Source organism: Clarias gariepinus, chromosome 14, assembly GCF_024256425.1.
Source record: "Clarias gariepinus isolate MV-2021 ecotype Netherlands chromosome 14, CGAR_prim_01v2, whole genome shotgun sequence".
NCBI lineage: Eukaryota > Metazoa > Chordata > Actinopteri > Siluriformes > Clariidae > Clarias > Clarias gariepinus.
In genome coordinates, this window is record NC_071113.1 from 17,046,810 (window position 1) to 17,065,010 (window position 18,201).

At 43.8% G+C, this 18,201-nt stretch overlaps 1 protein-coding gene across 26 annotated transcripts in view; it reads left to right on the forward strand.

Moving 5' to 3' along the window:
* Positions 1-18,201, forward strand: part of tcf7l2 (transcription factor 7 like 2) — a 77,488-nt gene that overhangs the window by 9,885 nt on the left and 49,402 nt on the right. For 25 of the 26 annotated variants that reach the window (XR_008365617.1, XM_053511173.1, XM_053511174.1 and 22 more), the window contains exon 4: positions 15,462-15,563. Coding sequence is in view for 25 of the 26 variants with exons in the window: in XM_053511173.1 (XP_053367148.1) it covers positions 15,462-15,563 (102 nt within the window). In the remaining variant the exon portion in view is untranslated. Of the gene's footprint in view, positions 1-7,392; positions 7,479-15,461; positions 15,564-18,201 lie in introns of those variants that run through there. The other variant, XM_053511191.1, reaches the window with a different exon arrangement.

An 18,201-nucleotide genomic window follows, 5' to 3' on the forward strand; every position in this document is an offset into this window, starting at 1 on the left:
CATAGTCAGGCTCCCTAGCTTCAGGCTCCATTTAGTCCTCAGGATGGTGTTTGCTAGAGCCTGGTGGTTTAGCTGATTGATATTGAAGTACAGCTAAGCCCAATTCATCTCACTAAGCAAAGCAACGGAGGCTGTGTAAAGACAGAGCAAGCAGGGGATAAATAGAATAGACCCCTTTGCTCCACCAAGACCGTGCCTACTGGAGAGGTAGACATTGACATACGGGGGAGTCAACTAATTGTTGTTTGAATGACCTGTTGTGATCCAATGACAAATCGCCCCCACTCCTGCCAGTGGAGCGGAAAATGTAGCCTGGATTGGCATGATGTTAGCAAGTGTGTAAACCGTGCTTCAACAAGATGGATAAATGCAATTATTGGCCAGACCTGGAAAGAGGAAAATCTATTTAAAGCCTGTAACGCTAAGCAGGGGCCATGGTTAATTCATTTGGCCAATTTGCGGGTGATGTACGAGTGTCGGAGCACATTAGTCAGGGGTGTGTAAAAGGCTAGATGGTTGTGTATGTCTGGTTTCTTTGGACCTGCACCCCCCCCCCCATATCCCTCCTGTCCTGCCATCACTCCTTCTCCTGCCATTTCAGCGGATCATACAAATGGACCCAGAGTGCTGAAGTGACAAAAAGATACACTGAGTGCAGGAAAGCAGTGTCTCTACGCAAATGAGGCAGAGAGGACAAAATGTTCCTTGCGGGCCACCCATTGAGCAGCCTCGACCTTCGCATCTCCATACCATACACTGCTGCACTCTGCTGCTGTTACTCCTCAGTAACACACCTTATCCACAGAGGCGGATGATTTGAAAGAAAAACACAGGTCAAGAAAAAGGTTTTGGGCTAAACCAGGGCCAAGGCAACAAAGTAACATTTTAAGTCCATTTTCTACAATTTCAGATTAAGCTACAGTTGCGGAATGCTGTTACTGCAGCACTGTAAGCGTTATGATGTGTGCAGTTACTGCTTGCTGGAACCTAGCACTACTTCCATGCTTTTGTTTATCTCACGGGTTTACCTTTTGGGAACAGAGGTTTTTCCTGATAAAACACATGGCAATATTTTTTAAGATCAAACTTTTTTGTTGCTATATATTCTTGCGAATGAAACCTTTTTTTCATGGTGTATACAGTCCCCCCCTCTACCGAACCAAGATTTTATCAGCTGCGCTCAGTATGTTTTAAACGTGTAATGTCTTGTGGGGAAAACCACTTGACAGTTAGACAAGTTGAGCAGTGTGCAAACTCTGAGCATAGCACAGGGAAGCAGAAAGGAAGAGGTGGTGCTTTACAGCGTATGGACACAGGCTGTCACAAGGGGAGACACATTATTGGTGCCTGGGTATTAGATTCTGCCATCACCAAACATTACATGCACGGTACAGTATGAGGTTAACCATGACCCATCTCATGTCCTGTGTTGAATATTAAGATTATGATTTGGTTATTTTTCACATGCATTCATATACCAGTTAGGTATCCGGGGTCAGAGCGAAGGCTCAGCTAAAAGCAGATAAGATTAGGGCCCTTCCTTAACAGTGGCAGCTTGGCGGTGCTGGCGCTTGAACCCCTAACCTTCCGATCAGTAGCCTAGAGACTTAACTGTTTGAGCCACCACAAATCTGGCAGGACAAGCAAGGTTTGACTCCTGTCGCTTGACTGTGTATGTGACGTCAAGAAAGGGGAGCTGACTTGGGCAGCTGGCCAAGCTGTCTGCTTACAGTTGCTGTGTGGCCCAAAGCCTCAAATACTCAACTCTGTGGTCTGGGTCTAAAAGAACAGGGAGACCTCTCTGCACTCATGTTGCTCCTTGTGGTCAGCTTAATGCTACTTCAGTGCGAACAGACATAATGCTGATGGCCAGTAAACACATTCCTCATGACAACATTGGGATTCCCTAAATATATCTCTATAGAAACGAAAAGGACCCCCAAGATTCTGGACTATTTTCAGAAACCTTTCATTTCAGTAGCCAAATGGATTTGAGAGCCATTTCCGGCTTTCTCCCTGCCCTGTGTTTTCTACAGGAAGTAGTCTTTTAGGCCTTTTGCATGTACTCCTTGCTTAACCAGACATGCCAGACAGTGTTCTCGATCTTCACCTTGTACTTTCTTTGGAAGCCAAACCCTTCTTCCTCTGGAGGGTGTGTAGTTGGAATAATCTCTTCTTCTCCCATTTCTGTCTCACATACTCTGGTACAGGACAACTGCTGAGTGGAATTCCTTGTCTAACACAGACAGCAAAAACATAGCCTGGACTTTCCTGTATGCTCCTCAGATCAGTTTACAGTGATCGACATACCTCTTCACACAAGTGTTTCCATTTAAGAGGAGGCTGGCAAAGACAGGACAAATGTTTTAACCAGCTATTCTATATGGATTCAAACATGAGACTTTCTTAAAATAATTTGGCTTGCAGCGATAAAGGGCAAAGCTACAGTCCTTATGTCCCCGTGGCTCCGGATAACATGAGAGTGTACCAGCTTTAGAATTTCATGTTTCCATTGCCTTGTTGTGCTTTCTAAACAGATAGATGTGAATATAGTGCTGTATTGTAACATGTCCTCTGATGGTTAGGGCAGATTTATTGCTCTGGGGCAAGGCTGAGGAGTTGCCGGCATGAAACATGATACCCAGGGGTTTGGCTGTAACATGTAACAATCGGAGATTCATTAACACCAAGCAACATGACAGGTGACTACTCATAAATGTACGGCAGAGAAGACGGGCTGCAAATATTTTTATTGACCTTACTTTGGAAGGCGCTCGAATGCATAATCACATCGGTTAAACATTGGAGTCAAAATTCTTGTTGGCATTGTTTCGATGTTGGCACTGGTGGCCTTTCGGACAGTGTCGCCGAGTGAGTTTATGTTGACCGCTTGATAGGGAAGTTGCATAGTTGAAGCTGTGGTCCGAGATGCTGGAACAAACGACCACTAATTGTTAACTGGAGTCGGTGGCAGAGGGAGAGGTGGAGGATGACTAGAATTTGGCAGTGAACGGCTAAAGGCTTGAGCCTGCTGCTGGGTTTTCAAGGAAAAAGTAGATTCCTGGGATGCTCCCGAAAGAAAAACCGCAGTGCTGAATAAAACCCATAAACTAAACACGTTCCCTCTTTTAAGAAAAGAACATCATTGTCACTTCTCATTTTCACTTGATATGTGGTTTACCACACTGAGTTGCTCCGAATGGCTCAGTCAGACTCCGGCCTTTCTGAGGGGATAAAAATGGTGTACTTTTGTTTCCACTGATTATATTATTTTTTTTATTTGAAACACAGCCTAGTCTGTTCTTCTATTTCTTCACGCCTTCTTGATTTCTGTCACAGATGCTGGGTAAGAGGGCACATCTGCTTTCACAAGGCTTTCAAGCAAATCCCGTTCTGTAACGTTGCTGTGTTGGATAGAATTTAGCCCAAAATCATCGGCAGTGAATCAATTGGACGTCCAGTCGCCGGGAACTGGCCTGTTTGCCATCTGTCTGGTGGGATTACTGTTTCTGCGTAATTAAAAGAGCGACCCTGTGCTTGGGCTAGGACGAGGCAAGATGAGGCATGGGGCTAGGTAGTGAGTGTGATCCCATTACACCAGGGGAAGGAGGGGGTTAGGGGTGAGAGGAAGTGCTTCAGTGCAGAACTAAAGATAGCATGTGTAACAGAGTGCAGAAAAACTGGCACTCTCCTGTACATAGATGCGTGTGCATGGTAAAACCCGTCGGCTTATTTAGCATGAGTTTAGTTGGAACAGAGCAGACATCCAAAGTCCAAGTGATCCCTGTGTGCAGCATGTGTATCCAGAAGGGTGTGGAGAAGCAGGGGGTGAGGGCTCCTGCTTTATCTCTCCATTTCACGTGAACCGTTGTTTTGACTCGTGAGCCACAGCTTCCCTTGGACACTTTCCAGAGGCTACAAGCCTGCTTTTTTTCAGACACCCGTCAGAACCTGAGTGAAAGGCCCTGGTCATCTGGAATCGCATTTCAGATTTCAGATCTTGTTGCTCTTGTAAAAGGGAGATGTTAAAAGGCAAGAAGATGTGGCCTTGTGAATAATACGTTTGTTGGTTTGAGTTTGTGATCATTATACAGTACAGTTCCTTCCCATCTTTCATGCTCGGTCCCTCCTACCCACTCTCTCCAACATCTGTCATTTCTCTGACACACAAACAGGATGTGGAGCTGAAAAAGACATTAGAAATGTAACCATTGAGGGCTAGATGGTGTTTGCCGACACTTCCGCCAACAGGAAGTGTGGACTTTAGAAAAAAAAAACAGGCAAACAAAAATAGCGGTTTTAATTAGCATGGTTGATTATGGCCTGGCCACTATGTGGTTACCCAGGCATGACCGAGGTGGCACTATCTATGGGCATTGGGCCAAGCTCCTGGGAAATTACAGGCTGTCCAAACATGAAACCTATTCCAAGCTCTCCACTTTCTCCCTCTTTCCCTTCCTCTCTGATGGCGTCCATCATTCTATATCCCTGTACACTGGATTAATCTGTGGGCCTGAATTCTACATAACACAATTTATTTATCTCTACAAATACCATCCACACCTTCGGCCCTATAAGACTGTATTCAATCTCTCTCCCGCTCTCTCTCTCTCTCTCTCTTTTTCTCTGTCTCTCTCTTTCTCTCTCTCTCTCACACTGATTATGTCTCCAAACTCACAATAAGTTGTTTGCGTTACAGACATGATGTAAGCCCCCTGCCCTAGGGTACATCAGGTTGGATTTCTCATGCTTTATCTTGTAAAGCCTAAATTAACAGCTGGTTTGGTTGGAGTTCTTCTGGATCTGACTAAAGGATTAGACATCATTCTCATGTGAGTCAATCTGGTTTGATTTATTGCAGGTCTATCAAAAAAGATCAATGGAAGCTCTTTTGAAAGTAAATCCTGGTTGGTCTTTGCGCTTACTTGTCATCATTCCGTTTTTTTTTTCCTCCGGCTCTCACTCCTTCATTCTCATTCTCTGCCTCCCTTTAGCTGTCTACCCCGCGCTTTCTTTCTTTCTGTTTTTTCCCGTCTTATCTCAGCTACGCAGGGAGTTAGCGATCAGCAGTGTCTGTGGTATTTTGCTGTTGTACTGGATGGATTTTTCTTTCTCATTAGCTATCCATCACTACAGCTCAAATTGAAGCCCAGATTTAGTAGCACATCCCAGTTGGCAACTCGATGCTTATTTTTATTTCAGGCCAGTTCTACCTGTACTCATGCTTCTTACATCCAACTTCTTAATGTACAAATAGCTACACAGTTCTGCGCAACATTTCACTTTTATTAAATATGTTTCCAGTCATAGGTTGACTTATTTGTTACCGCATTTATACATGAAATGTACGACCTCCTCAGTATGAAGCTGTTCATTTTATTATTGCTGTATCAGCTTAGCAGAGTTCACTGTGATTCCACTTGTGCTGACCCAGTGGAGCAGGAACACTTCGAGCAGGACAGAGTGCCAGCAGGCCTGGCCCGGACCTGGCAGGCAGGCTGAAATCAGATCCCGCCATGTTTTCAGTCCTCCATACTCGTTCCCACTCCCTTTCTCTCCTCCTCGCTCTCCTCCGTCCCTCCAACAACAGGCCCATTATATGTGCTCAGGTCTTTCCTCCTCCTCTCAAGGCTGTGACTCTTGAAGAATCTGACTGTGCGGTACACACTCTAGCATGGCCGCGCCACCTGACCACACGTGCACTGACCCACTAAGGCTAATAGCGGCTGCTGTGAATGCACAGGGTTATAGGGTACAGTGGTGTTCAGTGGAGAAAAGGACGTTACTTTTTGTCCTCTCTCGTCTCAGTGCACTCTTTTTTTTGTCTGTCTTTTATAGACTTTCCCACCCCTTACAGGCATGAATACCATAGCATGTGATTTTTGTGTGTGAAAGTGTGTGTGTAAACAGATAGAGACAGAGAGAGTGAGAGAGAGAAGCTGGGGCAGATCAATGTCAAGTTCAGGTGTGTCCTCCTTCCTGGCAGAACAGGGCCGAAGGGCCGGGTGGGGAGGGGAGGTGCATCGTGGGAGATGTGGGAAGGAAGGGCTCGCTGTCAGCAGCTGGACCTCTTAATCCTATAGGCCTGGGGGAGAGGGCGTGTGTGCCTAAGAGAGAGAGAGAGAGAGAGAGAGAGAGACATGCATGTTTGTGAGTGTGTGTGTTTGTATCCCAATGTGTCCAGTAGGTCTGGCATTTTGAACACACCTCTGTGGTCATATTTTGCACAGCTGAGACCATTGTCCATGTGCTTATGCACACACACACACACACGCATTCTTGTTTCTTTCAGCAGTGGCTCCAACGTGCATGCAGATCTACGGTTTTCTTTGGTCATCTGTTTACAGACGATCTTGGTTCTTCTTGATTTCGTAGTAGAAGTGGCAGTGGCTAGAGAAGTGTAGGTGCAAGTGTGAAGGTGGCGCACGCACACACACCTTGTGCCCACGCCGCCAAAACAATAATCCCTTGGTTTGTATTAGCAGCACATCAGCGATTGCTGAAAGGAGTGATTGCATCATCTTTGGACTTCATTAGGATGAAGCACACTATTTAGTCACATTCCATGCAAGCTTGCTCCCGCTCTCCCTCTCGCTGTCTCTGTCTCTTTGCCCCTCCCACCTCTCTCTCTTTCTCTCTCTCTCTCTCTCTTTCTGGCATAGACTTTTGCATATATCACGGGCTGGCAGGCTAAGAGCCTGGGACTTCCCCACGCCACACTCCAAGCCTTTGATCCCTTGCTTTGGAGGTAACATCAAAAGCAGAGGCATAGAAAGGCAGCTACTACTGTGAAGTTCACTGTTCAACTTGATGGCTTGGCTGAGGGATTTTTTTTTTATTTTTTTTTCAGTACGGCTTCCCTCAGCTGACAAAAACACACAGTTTGTAGCCAAGGCTTGTTTTAGGACATGCTAACCTTTATAAACGCCATCTGTTTTTTTTTTCTTTCTTTTTTTTTTAACATCCCATACCCTGTTTGGTTGACTAAATAAACGGGATACTTGTGCGACGGATGATGTGCACCTGCCATATTGCGCTGTATTGCGTCAATACTGCGATTCTTTAAATGCAGGTTTGATGAAAAAAATATATATATTTAAAAAAACGATAGCAGGCTGAGGAAGCAGCTACATGCATGTTCAGCTCCATTCAGCTTCCTTCTCTTCTGATCTGACACAGAGCTGTCTGAATCTGTTACAGGAGTAAAATTCCACATGCAGCTGGTGCGCGTAGAGGCCTCACACTCTATACACTGTTGTGATCTCTAACAAGGGTCTGTGTCATGGTGGGAACACAGATCTCTAATATAAACCCGTTTGTCCTATGGTTTATGCACGACTCTGAAAACGTGTTTTTTTTTTTTTTTTTTTTTTTTTTTTTACAGTTTGTCGTAATAAATAAAAAATCCAACCCGCTGTCTAATCTAAACCAGAGTTCAGTTCTTTACCAGCGCGCACCACTCATCAGCAGACACATTGGTGAGCAATTATAAAGATACACACCTTGTGGTTGATCCACCCTGAAATAACCAGGGAATTAAGCCAAAGAGCATGGTGAAGTTTCGTTTAATTATTAAAAAGTATTGCACTGGATTGCAGTAATATTAAGCTTTTAATTTCGTACAGGCAGACCGAGCAAACACAAGCAATATTTCGGCCTCCAAACAAACAGTGAAGCTGAATCCCAAATCAGCAGCTATTCACTATATATACCCACAACACGGCGGGTAATGTAATGAATCTGTAGGACGCCAGTGGTGCGCCTTCTACCCAGTTTCAAATTCAGAGTGATTTAATACTTATAATATTATGGGGAAAGTACTCAGTACGTCATTTCCCAGAAATATTCTTTATTTGGTTTGTTTGTTTGTTTTAATGACAATAATGTCCTTTTAACGTCAACTAAAAATCAGGATGCATTTATTTCAGTCATTTCTTTCATTGTTCATCAAGGAAGGGACATCTTCCTTGTGTATCGTAACCATTTTTCCTAATTTAATTTTGTCGATTTGACTAACTGTAATTGACCACAATACTTTCTCTCGTCTTGGTTTCCCAGGCAGTGATCACCTCTGGGGCTGTGTGTATGGGAGATGGAGGAAGAAGGCACTAAGGCATTAAAGATTCTCTAGTAATTGTCTGGTGCGATGGTGGTGTCTGTTGTTGCCGTTAGTTCAGGGATGTTGGTGGTAATTAACAGAGACTGGGAGGAGAGCTGAATGTGGGTGTGGATAGGACACCAGGTCCGGGTCATTATGGAGATGAGGGGTGTTGCTCATGGGTTGCACGGCAGAAAAAGATCTGGGTCACCAGGAAACCTACTGTACTCTATCCATAGTGTCTGCCTCCTGATTTTCCCAGGGTTTTACTTTCGTCCATGCCCGCTCCAGTTCCAATTAACCACTAGCACGTTATTTATTGATTTATTTCCCACGATGGTGTCTGTGCGGTTGACTTGGGTTTTCTGAAAGACCTCGTGATTACAGGCTCCACAATGTAACCACAATGTATAAATATACATCTAAGTTACATGCTCATCTTTTTCCTGTTCATGAGTCCTGTAGAATGTATTTACTCTGCACGGTGCAGGACACTTGGACGTGCTCTGTGAGAGCGGGTTTAATCTTGGGAGCACTAGGATTGGTGTTTAGGATTTTTTATTTATTTATTTTTTTTGTAAGGATGTTTCCTGAGGGTGTTCTTTGTGGACGTGTCCACGCTTTTGTCCTGAAACCATTCTAAATTTCGACTCTGAGTCCCGATAATGGGCTTCTGCTGCACTCCAGGGCCAGGGCCTTATGAATATGGAGTTTGAAGTGCTCCAAGGTGTGTGTGCATGTCTGTGTGTGTGTTTGATGCTTTTTGAAGGCGGCTGTTGCTGCTGGAGGTGAGAACCCACTTCATTTTGAACTTGGGAGTGTGCTCGTGTGATAATTACCACCTCATAGTGGCCAGTGATGACCCAGCTCTCTCTAGGGAATTACTGTACAGTATTCACTTTGTGTGCGTGCACGTGCGTATGTATGTGTGTGTTTGCGCACACGCTCCAAAGTCCGAACCCCGCGCCGACTCCATTCGAGCTGTTCTCAGGCACACCTAGTGCTGAGCTAAAAGTCAGGCCTATGCACACGTAGCTGTTAAGTAGGTCAGTGTGTATGAGATTCCACAGGGCCGGAATGAGAACCTCTCACTGTGGAAGGCTTGAACTGTGTGTGTTGGTGTCAGATAGACTTCTGTAGATTTCAGATGCCTGTGAGCCCCTGCTGGTGCAAATTCTGGCACTGAACACTCTGACCCATGCGTCTATTTATAAAGTGTGTTGAGGAGAGGATAATCAATCAGTGAAAGATGGATAGAGTGAGCAGGGAGATGAGTGGAACAGCCACGGCATTGAGGAAAAGTGATGCTTTCGCAAAAAGTCTTTGCATTAACATCACGCATCAACCAGATCGGAAAATCGGAAGGATGCTCTTATGATAAATTAACACCTCTTTTGTCATGTTGTTCAAAATATATTATTTTTTACCAGCTTTTTTCTTTTTTTCTTTTCGACAAATAAGATGAAAGCTGTGTAGTTTTATAAATAGACTAAACTGTTATTTTCTGTTGCATTTCAGGATATAGTCTTACATGTTGGCGGATTCAGGCGTACATTTGGTACCCGAGCTGGACTTTCTGTACCTTTAGCTTAGTAAGGGGTTTAACTAGATACGTTGACGTTAGACGTGCTGCTCAGCTTCTGTGGACTTCGACAGGTCCTTCCCTTATTACCTCCTGGAAGGATGCCATTTATGTGATTTATTGTGGCATATCTCATGACAGGATCTCTCCATGTTAGCTTAGCTCTCCAGCTAGCAGCTCCCGTTCCATTAATAGTCCAGACGTGAGGTGTTGCCCGGTGCTGTTCTCAACGTTTCAGGTGACTCAGCTGCTGTTTGACTACTGCATTAGCCCACACCTGCAAGACAAACAGACTGCGAGTGAGGCCACGCATGCCTCATGCCTTAGTGTTTGGGACTGTGCAGTATAAACACACCTTTATAACACGGGTTTGTGTGTGTTGGGGGGGGGGGGGGGGGTGAATTGGGAATGGTCTGCCTTTGTTAAAGAGTCGCCAGAATTTAACATGGCACTGGTTTTTACAGCGTTTCACATGGCAGGTGAGAACCCCACCACTGGTTAACCACAAACCACAAATATACAAAAGCATACCACAAATATATGTCGTTTTTTTTTTTTTTTTTTTTTCTCATTGCAAGTATTTTCTTTGAGAAGTACAGGATGAAAGACGCCACCGTGAGTTTCAAAAGGCAGCTGTCTTTGAATAGTCTATAGGATTTGTCTAGAGGAGGAGAGGAGTAAAGAGCGAGGGAGAAAGTGTCAGAGGGTAGATGGAGGAGAAGGGAGAAAGAGGGAGGTGAGAGGTGAGCGGTTGGAGGAGAGTGAGCTGGGGTCTCAGGCCCCGTGCTGTCAGTGGGCTGAGAAGCCCCCAGCGGTTCTGCCTTTGGAGTAAATGCAGGCCCTGCAGAGCCTCTCCTGCCCCGGGGCACACAAACCCCAGGCCTGCCCACATTCTGCCTTTATTTTCCTGCTTGCAAATTGCCTCAGGCTCTCTGAGCTGGTGGGACGTTCTTTTCACGTTTTTTTTTCTCCCCCCTTCTTTATTTACTCATAAAATGTGTATTAGGAGAACTAAGCAAGTGTGAAGAGCTCTTGTGTAGACTTACTTTTAGTTTCATGTAGTGATGGGGCAAGTCTTCCATCACCAATCCTCTTTTTCCTCTGCGTTCCATCTCCAACTCTTCTGTTCACCTGAAATCAAGGGCATTTGAATGTCTGCCACACACATACACGCTTTCCTTTTACATCTGGAGATAGGTACAGATTCCTCTCCTTGGATCAGCGGTTTTCAAAGAGCCTGGCTCGATCATCATTTTGTCCTCTTGACAATCACAGAAAATTGCTTCTTTCATGAAAGTGAGTTTGTACTTGAGTGAGGTGAAGTATGTGCATCCCCGAGCGCCTTTGCACTCCTGCACCTGCGAACGAGTCCGTGAGCCGAAGGGCTTCAGTAGCACCAAGATCTTGGCTGATGACGGTGGAGACTATGAGAACAGGAGCAGTTTCACCAGACTTGTGCATTTAAACACAGCAGTGTCAGCTCCCGACTCTTCCTCTCCTTGCATACACAGCTTTCAACCAGGAGTTCCAGGGTTTTACACGACTTTCACACAGCTTTAGTGAAAAGAAGGGCTTTGTATTTTTCTGTCTACATAATCTGCAAGCTGTTACACCAATCCTGGCATCCTCTGACCCTGTGCGTGTGCAGGTGTAGGTGCCTGTATGCATGTGTGTGTGTGTGTGAGTTTATGTGCGTTTCACTATGTATGCGCCTGACCCCTGGGCACAGATGGACTGGGACGTGCTGGGTGTCTCTAGTGGGAGGCTGGCCAGCCGTATGCTGTCTACAGCCTCCAGCCCTGTATTCCCCTTCCTCCTTTTTTTTCTTCCTCTCTTTCTCTCTGTCTTTCACATATCTAAAATACCTTTCTATGGATCCCCTTCTTCTTTGCTTCATTAATTTGTCTGGTTACAGTAAATAGGATGTGCTTTTTCCATGATTTCCTTATTTACTTTCTATTTCAAGGCAATCCTATAATCCAGTGATGCTGAGTTCTCTTGTAAAGTCAAGTCAAGTAGGCTTTTTTTTTTTTTGTCATTTCAACCATACGTCGTTCAGTACACAGTGAAACGGAACAACAAGCCTCAGGGACCAAGGTGCTACATATAACATAAAGTAACATGAATTAACAAAGCAGACTAGCTAGGAAAGGTGAATAATTTCGAAGTAAATAGAAGTAGCTCCGAGTGTTTATCTAAATCATAATACTGTGTAGTGCTTATAATATCATGTCAAGTGCCAAGATAAATCAGCACTGCGTTACTCCTATGATGCCCAGAAGCATCCCATTCATGGTGGTCCTGCTGTGTTAAAATATATATATTTTTTAAATAGTAGTGAATTGTGTCCTGACATGACACAGTATGAAAAAAAAACTTGTCTCTCAAAACCTGAGCATGTCCCAAATTTGATCAAAACTCATTTTAAAATAAGAGAACTTTTACCTTCCTGCTTTGGAACATGGCGAAAAACAACTATTTTTCTAACTTACTGTTGCCGACGTGCCCCTCCTCTCACTCACTCTCTCTCTGGGAACTCTTTGGGCAATAGAGGGAGAGTTCATCCCTCTGGGAGGATTTAGAAGACTCTCTTGTCTTTCACTTCATCAGAGACAATTGAGTCATTCAGGGCCATTGTGGCAGTTTGGAGGCAGGAGAGAGGAGGTGAGGTAGACTTGGAGGCCTGATAGAGGCTGGGGGGAGTGACGGGGAGCCCCTGCTGTCAGCGTAGGAACGAAGTGCACACTTTAAGCAACCCCAGAAGCCGAGCTGGGAGTGGGGAGTTTTTTTTATTTTTTTATTTGGCGGGGGGGGGCGACGTATCCTAAAACTCCAGAGCAATTTGACACATCAGAATGGCACTTGAGTTACCCAAGGGGCCTACTATGGGGGAATTTGGTGGAGGACGAGAGGCAGCAGGCAGAGGTCAGGGGTCACGGCCCAACCAAGTGCATCCGTCAGTGGAGCTGGAGGAAGCTGGGAAGGGGGTCGATGGAGTTCTGGCACTGCTGCTTTCCTTGGCATGCCTATAAAAACTGTGGCAGGGATTAAGAAGAGAACATTTGCAGTAGTGGTCCGAAGTGGATACGCCTGTTAAAGCATGTGCACTATGCCCTCGTCGTGGTGTCCCCTTTCACTCCCCTTAATCCAAACACTACTACGCTGAAAGCCAGGACGTCACCTGGCTCACAGCCACCATGCACCACTATTTCTAGTTTCCTTATAAATGGTGCTTATAATAAATTTACATTATTATGAGCGATATTAGTTTCTTTAATTGACAACCAATCCCTAAAGTGCATGCTAGAAAAACGTTTTTTTCATATTTTTCTAATTGTATCACACAGTTTGGGATAAAAAAAAAAAAAACAGCGGCTAATTAAAGAAAAAGGAGCTCAACAGGAGAACTTTATGATGCGCCTTTCCCTCCCAAGTACCGACTCAGACTCATAAACAAATAGATGTACAGGAGTAGGCAGAAGGAGTGCAGAGGAAGGGGAGTATAGGAGCTGAGGCCAAGGTGGGAGTCAATAAGTCCCTCCAGCATCAACCACAGGACTGCACCCTGCAGTGAACCTACCGCTAATTACCACTGAACAGACTGGCTCTCCGAAAGGGTCTCTCACACACACACACACACACACGCACACACACACACACACATACTCATGGTACACACATTCTTGTACAACAAAGCCAAGAAGTAGACATGTATCCACTACACCAGCACTGCACCAACACAAAGTCCATGTTCAGATAGCCACAGGCAACAACTGAAAACTTGATGTAAGACAACACCAAATTCCAAACCTGAGCTTCCTGCCTCCTTATTTGCTCTAAATCTCTAGCACTCCAAATGTTAAACTGTAAATGGCTTCATATAGAATGCTGTCGAGGTCAAACACATCGGTGCGGTAAGACGATTTAAGGCGAGCAGGACAAAGAGAAGAACCGGGAGTGGGAAGAGCTCTGATTGGATCTAGTTAGACATGAGGAAGGAATGATAAAAAATGTTCTTACTTGCAGCCCTGCCAAGTTTTTTTCTTTTTGCCTGGAATTCGAGCCCAGTGCTTGACGTCCTGATTGAATCGCTGGCCAACCTACAAGGCCAACCAACTTGTCAGAAGTTCTCTTTGGGGATCCTGGGTAGTATAGCACAGCATACATTATGAATTAAAAAAGTGATCCATTTTTATGTCAAGTTTACTCCAAATCCATTTTTCATGTTGCGAGCTCTAGGCTTCATACCATGTTGCCTGTGGTTCCAAGGTTAAGAAGCAGCTTCTGGCTAAGGCCTGCTTAACTTGCCTTTCCCCATACAGTACATATTCTCTTTCTCTCGACTTGGCTTATTTTGCTTTTACTCCACTGTTTACCTGCATGGCCTATTTAGCTCTCTAACTGCATTAGTTGTCCCTAACCTTATTAGATAATCAAGCATTTGCTAAGCCTTTATGCAAATCCAGTCAACCTTCCTCTTATGTCCTTAAATTGTTTGAATAATCGTTTGAATTTACTCTCCGGCAATGCATAAAGCAGCTGTTTTGAAAGCACGCATGTTTTCTCCTCCGTGTATTATGCTATTCAGGATTCCCCCTAATATCACCAATCAAGAGCCTGTTAACCTCTGACCCGGGTAATTGAGATAACACTGAGGGCGCACTTAGTGTCGGGAAAAAAAAAAAAGTATTTTTGCAACTCCTGCCGAGCTGACCATGACCATGACCATGGTCATGACTCTGACACTCTGGAACCAGACCATGACCATGTGCTTTAGGCTGGGAAGTTCTGACTTTTTATTACATCTGCAGGTCGAGAGGTTCACAGCCTGAGGTCGTTGGCTTTGTGAATATTGGATTATATGGCTGCTGGTGGTTGCTTAAGTGTTGTTTTTTGGTATTAAAAGGGAAAAAGACTCAGCTCGGCTTGGAGAGAGGACATGGTTGGTATGTGGGGGGCAGAGTGCAAACATGGATCAGGCACGCATGTCTTCACTGGCTCTGGAAAAATGGAGGAAAGATGGGACAGATGGAATGACACCCTGATTTCCTGTGACTGAGTGATGCGGATGGGGAAGACTTAAAAAAAAAAGTCACCTACAGCACTCTTGTTCTTGCTATGTACTTCCTCTTTAGAATAGACCTTACTGAAGAATATCGGTCTCTTAAACATATAGCTGAGGGTGTGCCTTCTGATCCTAACCGTAAAGGATAATAATAAGGTTTTACAACTTAATTGCACAATCTTTTAAATATCCCTGGCTACAGGTTGTCACTTAAAGTTTGCAGTTCTACTTTGTGAAACACTTGCATGTCTGTGTGTATATACATGTCTGTAATTCAGTCTTAAGGAGCCTGGCTAGATCAATCATTTACCCAAATGGGCTATGAACTGACCTTTTATAGACACATAAAAGCAATACATCTTACATTTCCTATACTACATGAATAAGGCTTTACACGAAAAAGAAAGTAAGCACACTGACATTTCTTAATCATCCACGGCATCTGTGACTTAATAAAAGAAATGATGTTTTTTGTTCTTTCTTCATAGCAACAACAACAGAAAACAAAGAACAAATTTCAACCTCATGCATTTTTCAATCCAGGATGAGTTTCAACACAATTTGCTTTTGCTTTCTTTTTTTCTCTTTTTTTTTTTCTGAACCATACTGTCATCTCAGGATTTTTTCTCCCTCTTCTGTTCCTTCCTCTGTTTGCTTTTCTGCATTGTTAACATGTTTTTCTTTGTTTCTCCATTTTGTTTCTTTCCACCATTCAGTACCTACAGATGAAATGGCCACTGATAGATGTTCAAGCAGGAAGTCTTCAAAGTAGACAAGCACTTAAAGATGCCAGGTCCCCTTCTCCAGCACACATCGTTGTAAGTAACACCTATTAGTCATTATATTTACATAGCTCTTTGTTTTACGGCGCAGACAAAAGATTCCCTTCCTGTCTCTTGTGCTGGCCGCTTCTTGGGGATCTCGCACTGCTGTCCTAAAACAAACCTGACGACTGAGTGCAAATGACTGCAGCTTTTTGTGTGATGAGCAGGACTGCATAGAGCTGTGCACTGACCTAAGGTGCTAGCAGGATAAAAAATTCAGCAGCACACAGAGGAGCAGACTCCAATCTCACACACTCTAAGCTTTGAAGATTCAAAGCTTTTAAGCAGTTTGAAAACCCTTACTAATATCTACTTGGAAAAACTATGATATAGGAATATTTATAAGGACAAGTCTCTATCCCTGTAAATTAGTGCTTTTTTAAATTTGAGTGTGGTTCACAGGCGAGTGTTATGGGCTGCTAGCAAATATAATATGATAAACATTAATCTTTTCTTAATTATGGAAATAGAAAAAAAGCCACAATTATAGATTTATTAGTCTTTATTTGGAGATAACACTTAGTTATTGTGGTGTGTGTTCTGATTATAGTGTTTATTAATGGATGAAATGTTCCATTGTTGGCTTTCAGAGGTTTTATTTAAGGACAAACATGTCTTTCCATCGGTTTAGTAACACCTACTGCCAGCCATCATAGCTGGACTTGTGTTCTTCCCAGCATGTCCTTGGCAAACGGCGCTATTCGGGTTTATAGTGGCAAGTTAGACGCTGTATTTCCCATGCTGCTGATTTATTATCAGTAACTAATGTTTGTTCCACTTGGAGACATGCGAGTGCATTTATATTTCCCTCAGCATAACATGTTTTATAATCACAAGTTAAAAAGCAAAACCCTGTCACACAGACAAAAAGGTGCAGGGTGTGTGACAGTCAAATGTGCATCGTTATTAAAATATTTCCACTACAGTACAATAAGTGTGGAGGTAAACTTGTGAAAAAGTGTCCGTTTTAAAGAAAAATTGCATAGAATTGCCTAGCCAGGGTTTCTGCTGAGATGCTACACATCCTCCCAGAGCTCTCATATGGACCTGGTTAATTATTGGCCAGGCCCATGAGGTGAAGGCACCAGTCTGATAACTATCTCCAGATTCCAGTAGCAGACATTATAGCCAGTCAGTAAACCCAAAACTTTTCAGTCATTATCAGTAGCGCCATACCGTAGGTGGACATGTCGATGGACTGATATAATGGAAGTGTGTAACTTTACCTCATGGTGTCGGTCAGTAGACCGACCGCTCTGTTTACTCCAAAGCAAAGCCGAGAGCCTTATTTGGATTTACAGTCCTTTGTTTTTTTTAGTCAGAAACGTGTGGTTTGTAAGGGTCAGGCAGGGGTCAATCAAGTCATTTAAGAACCCTCATCCTTTAAAATAACTGGCCTTGGATTTTTCCAATTCAAGTTTTTATTTCTTAATAACTTTTTAAATCGGTCTTGGATAATTTGGCAAAAATGTAGAGCTCTGAGCTTGTGAGTGCAAAACTTCTTGACACTTCCCGAGTTTGTTGTGAGTTACTTGGGTCCCATTATTAAATGGCGAGAAAGCTCCCATTCCTTTCTGAAGCGAACAGAGTGCACATAGCATTCTAGACTTCAGTGCGTCTTGGCAGAACCGAGTTAAGAATAGCTCTCTGCCATGCTGTGTTTATTTGAAACAGAGAGCTGTCAAAAGTTAAGTTTAGCACCAAAGACTTGGCGATGGCAGCATTTTGATGAACTGAACTGCCAGTGAGATCTTCACTCTGTAAAGGTACCGGGCTATTCTGGGAGCATACGGGCAGGTTTTTACAAGGATGCTTTTTTTTTTAAAGAGGTGTAGAAAAAAATGTGCACTTCAAAATTATTAAAACTGCAGGAGGCAGTTAGGACCGGTTTCAGGTAAATGCTGTGCTTGACAACAATCCCTGCCTGTCTGGTAAGGCTGTAAACACTTGTGTAATGGATGTTTTTATTGCCTTAGAGAAGAGTTTTAAAGCTCTCTCCACTAAACAGCTTGACTCTGAATTCCATCTCTATTTAATCATACTCTTTATTTGTTTATTTATCAGTGGTGATTGGGTCTTGATTTTTGTTTAATCAAGTCCTGGCTTGGTGGAATCAGAAACCGTAAGCTTGATCTCACTGGTTTAGAAAGATGTGCTGTTTACCGGAAATAATCTGTCCATGTTTTCCTTCCATTTTTCTGTCAAGAAGGAAAGGCTTGCCTTTTTTCTTTCTCCTTACTCTGATACTATGTGCGTGATCCAGAGTTTCCTTCGTTTGCATCATGCAAGTAATGAACTTTAGTCACGCCACATATTAATCTAATGTCTGAGACATGTCAATACAGTCAGATCTGAAATGTCCAATCCAGTGTATCCAGTGCATATAAGGAAATTTCTGATTCATCAGAGTAAGTGATCCTCTTATCAGTCTATTTCCGCAATGTGTAAACAGTTTTTTTTTTGCTGCTGTGAAATTGGAAAAACACCTGGCATCCTTGACCCAAGGCTGCCAGGTTGGGCTGTCTGGCGTGGCCCGATAAGAGAATGCCGATAGGTAGGAGATATGGAGTAGGAGCCGAAGTTCAAGTGATCTCCCAATCAGCTGGAGGGAGACAGAGAGATAAAGAGGTGC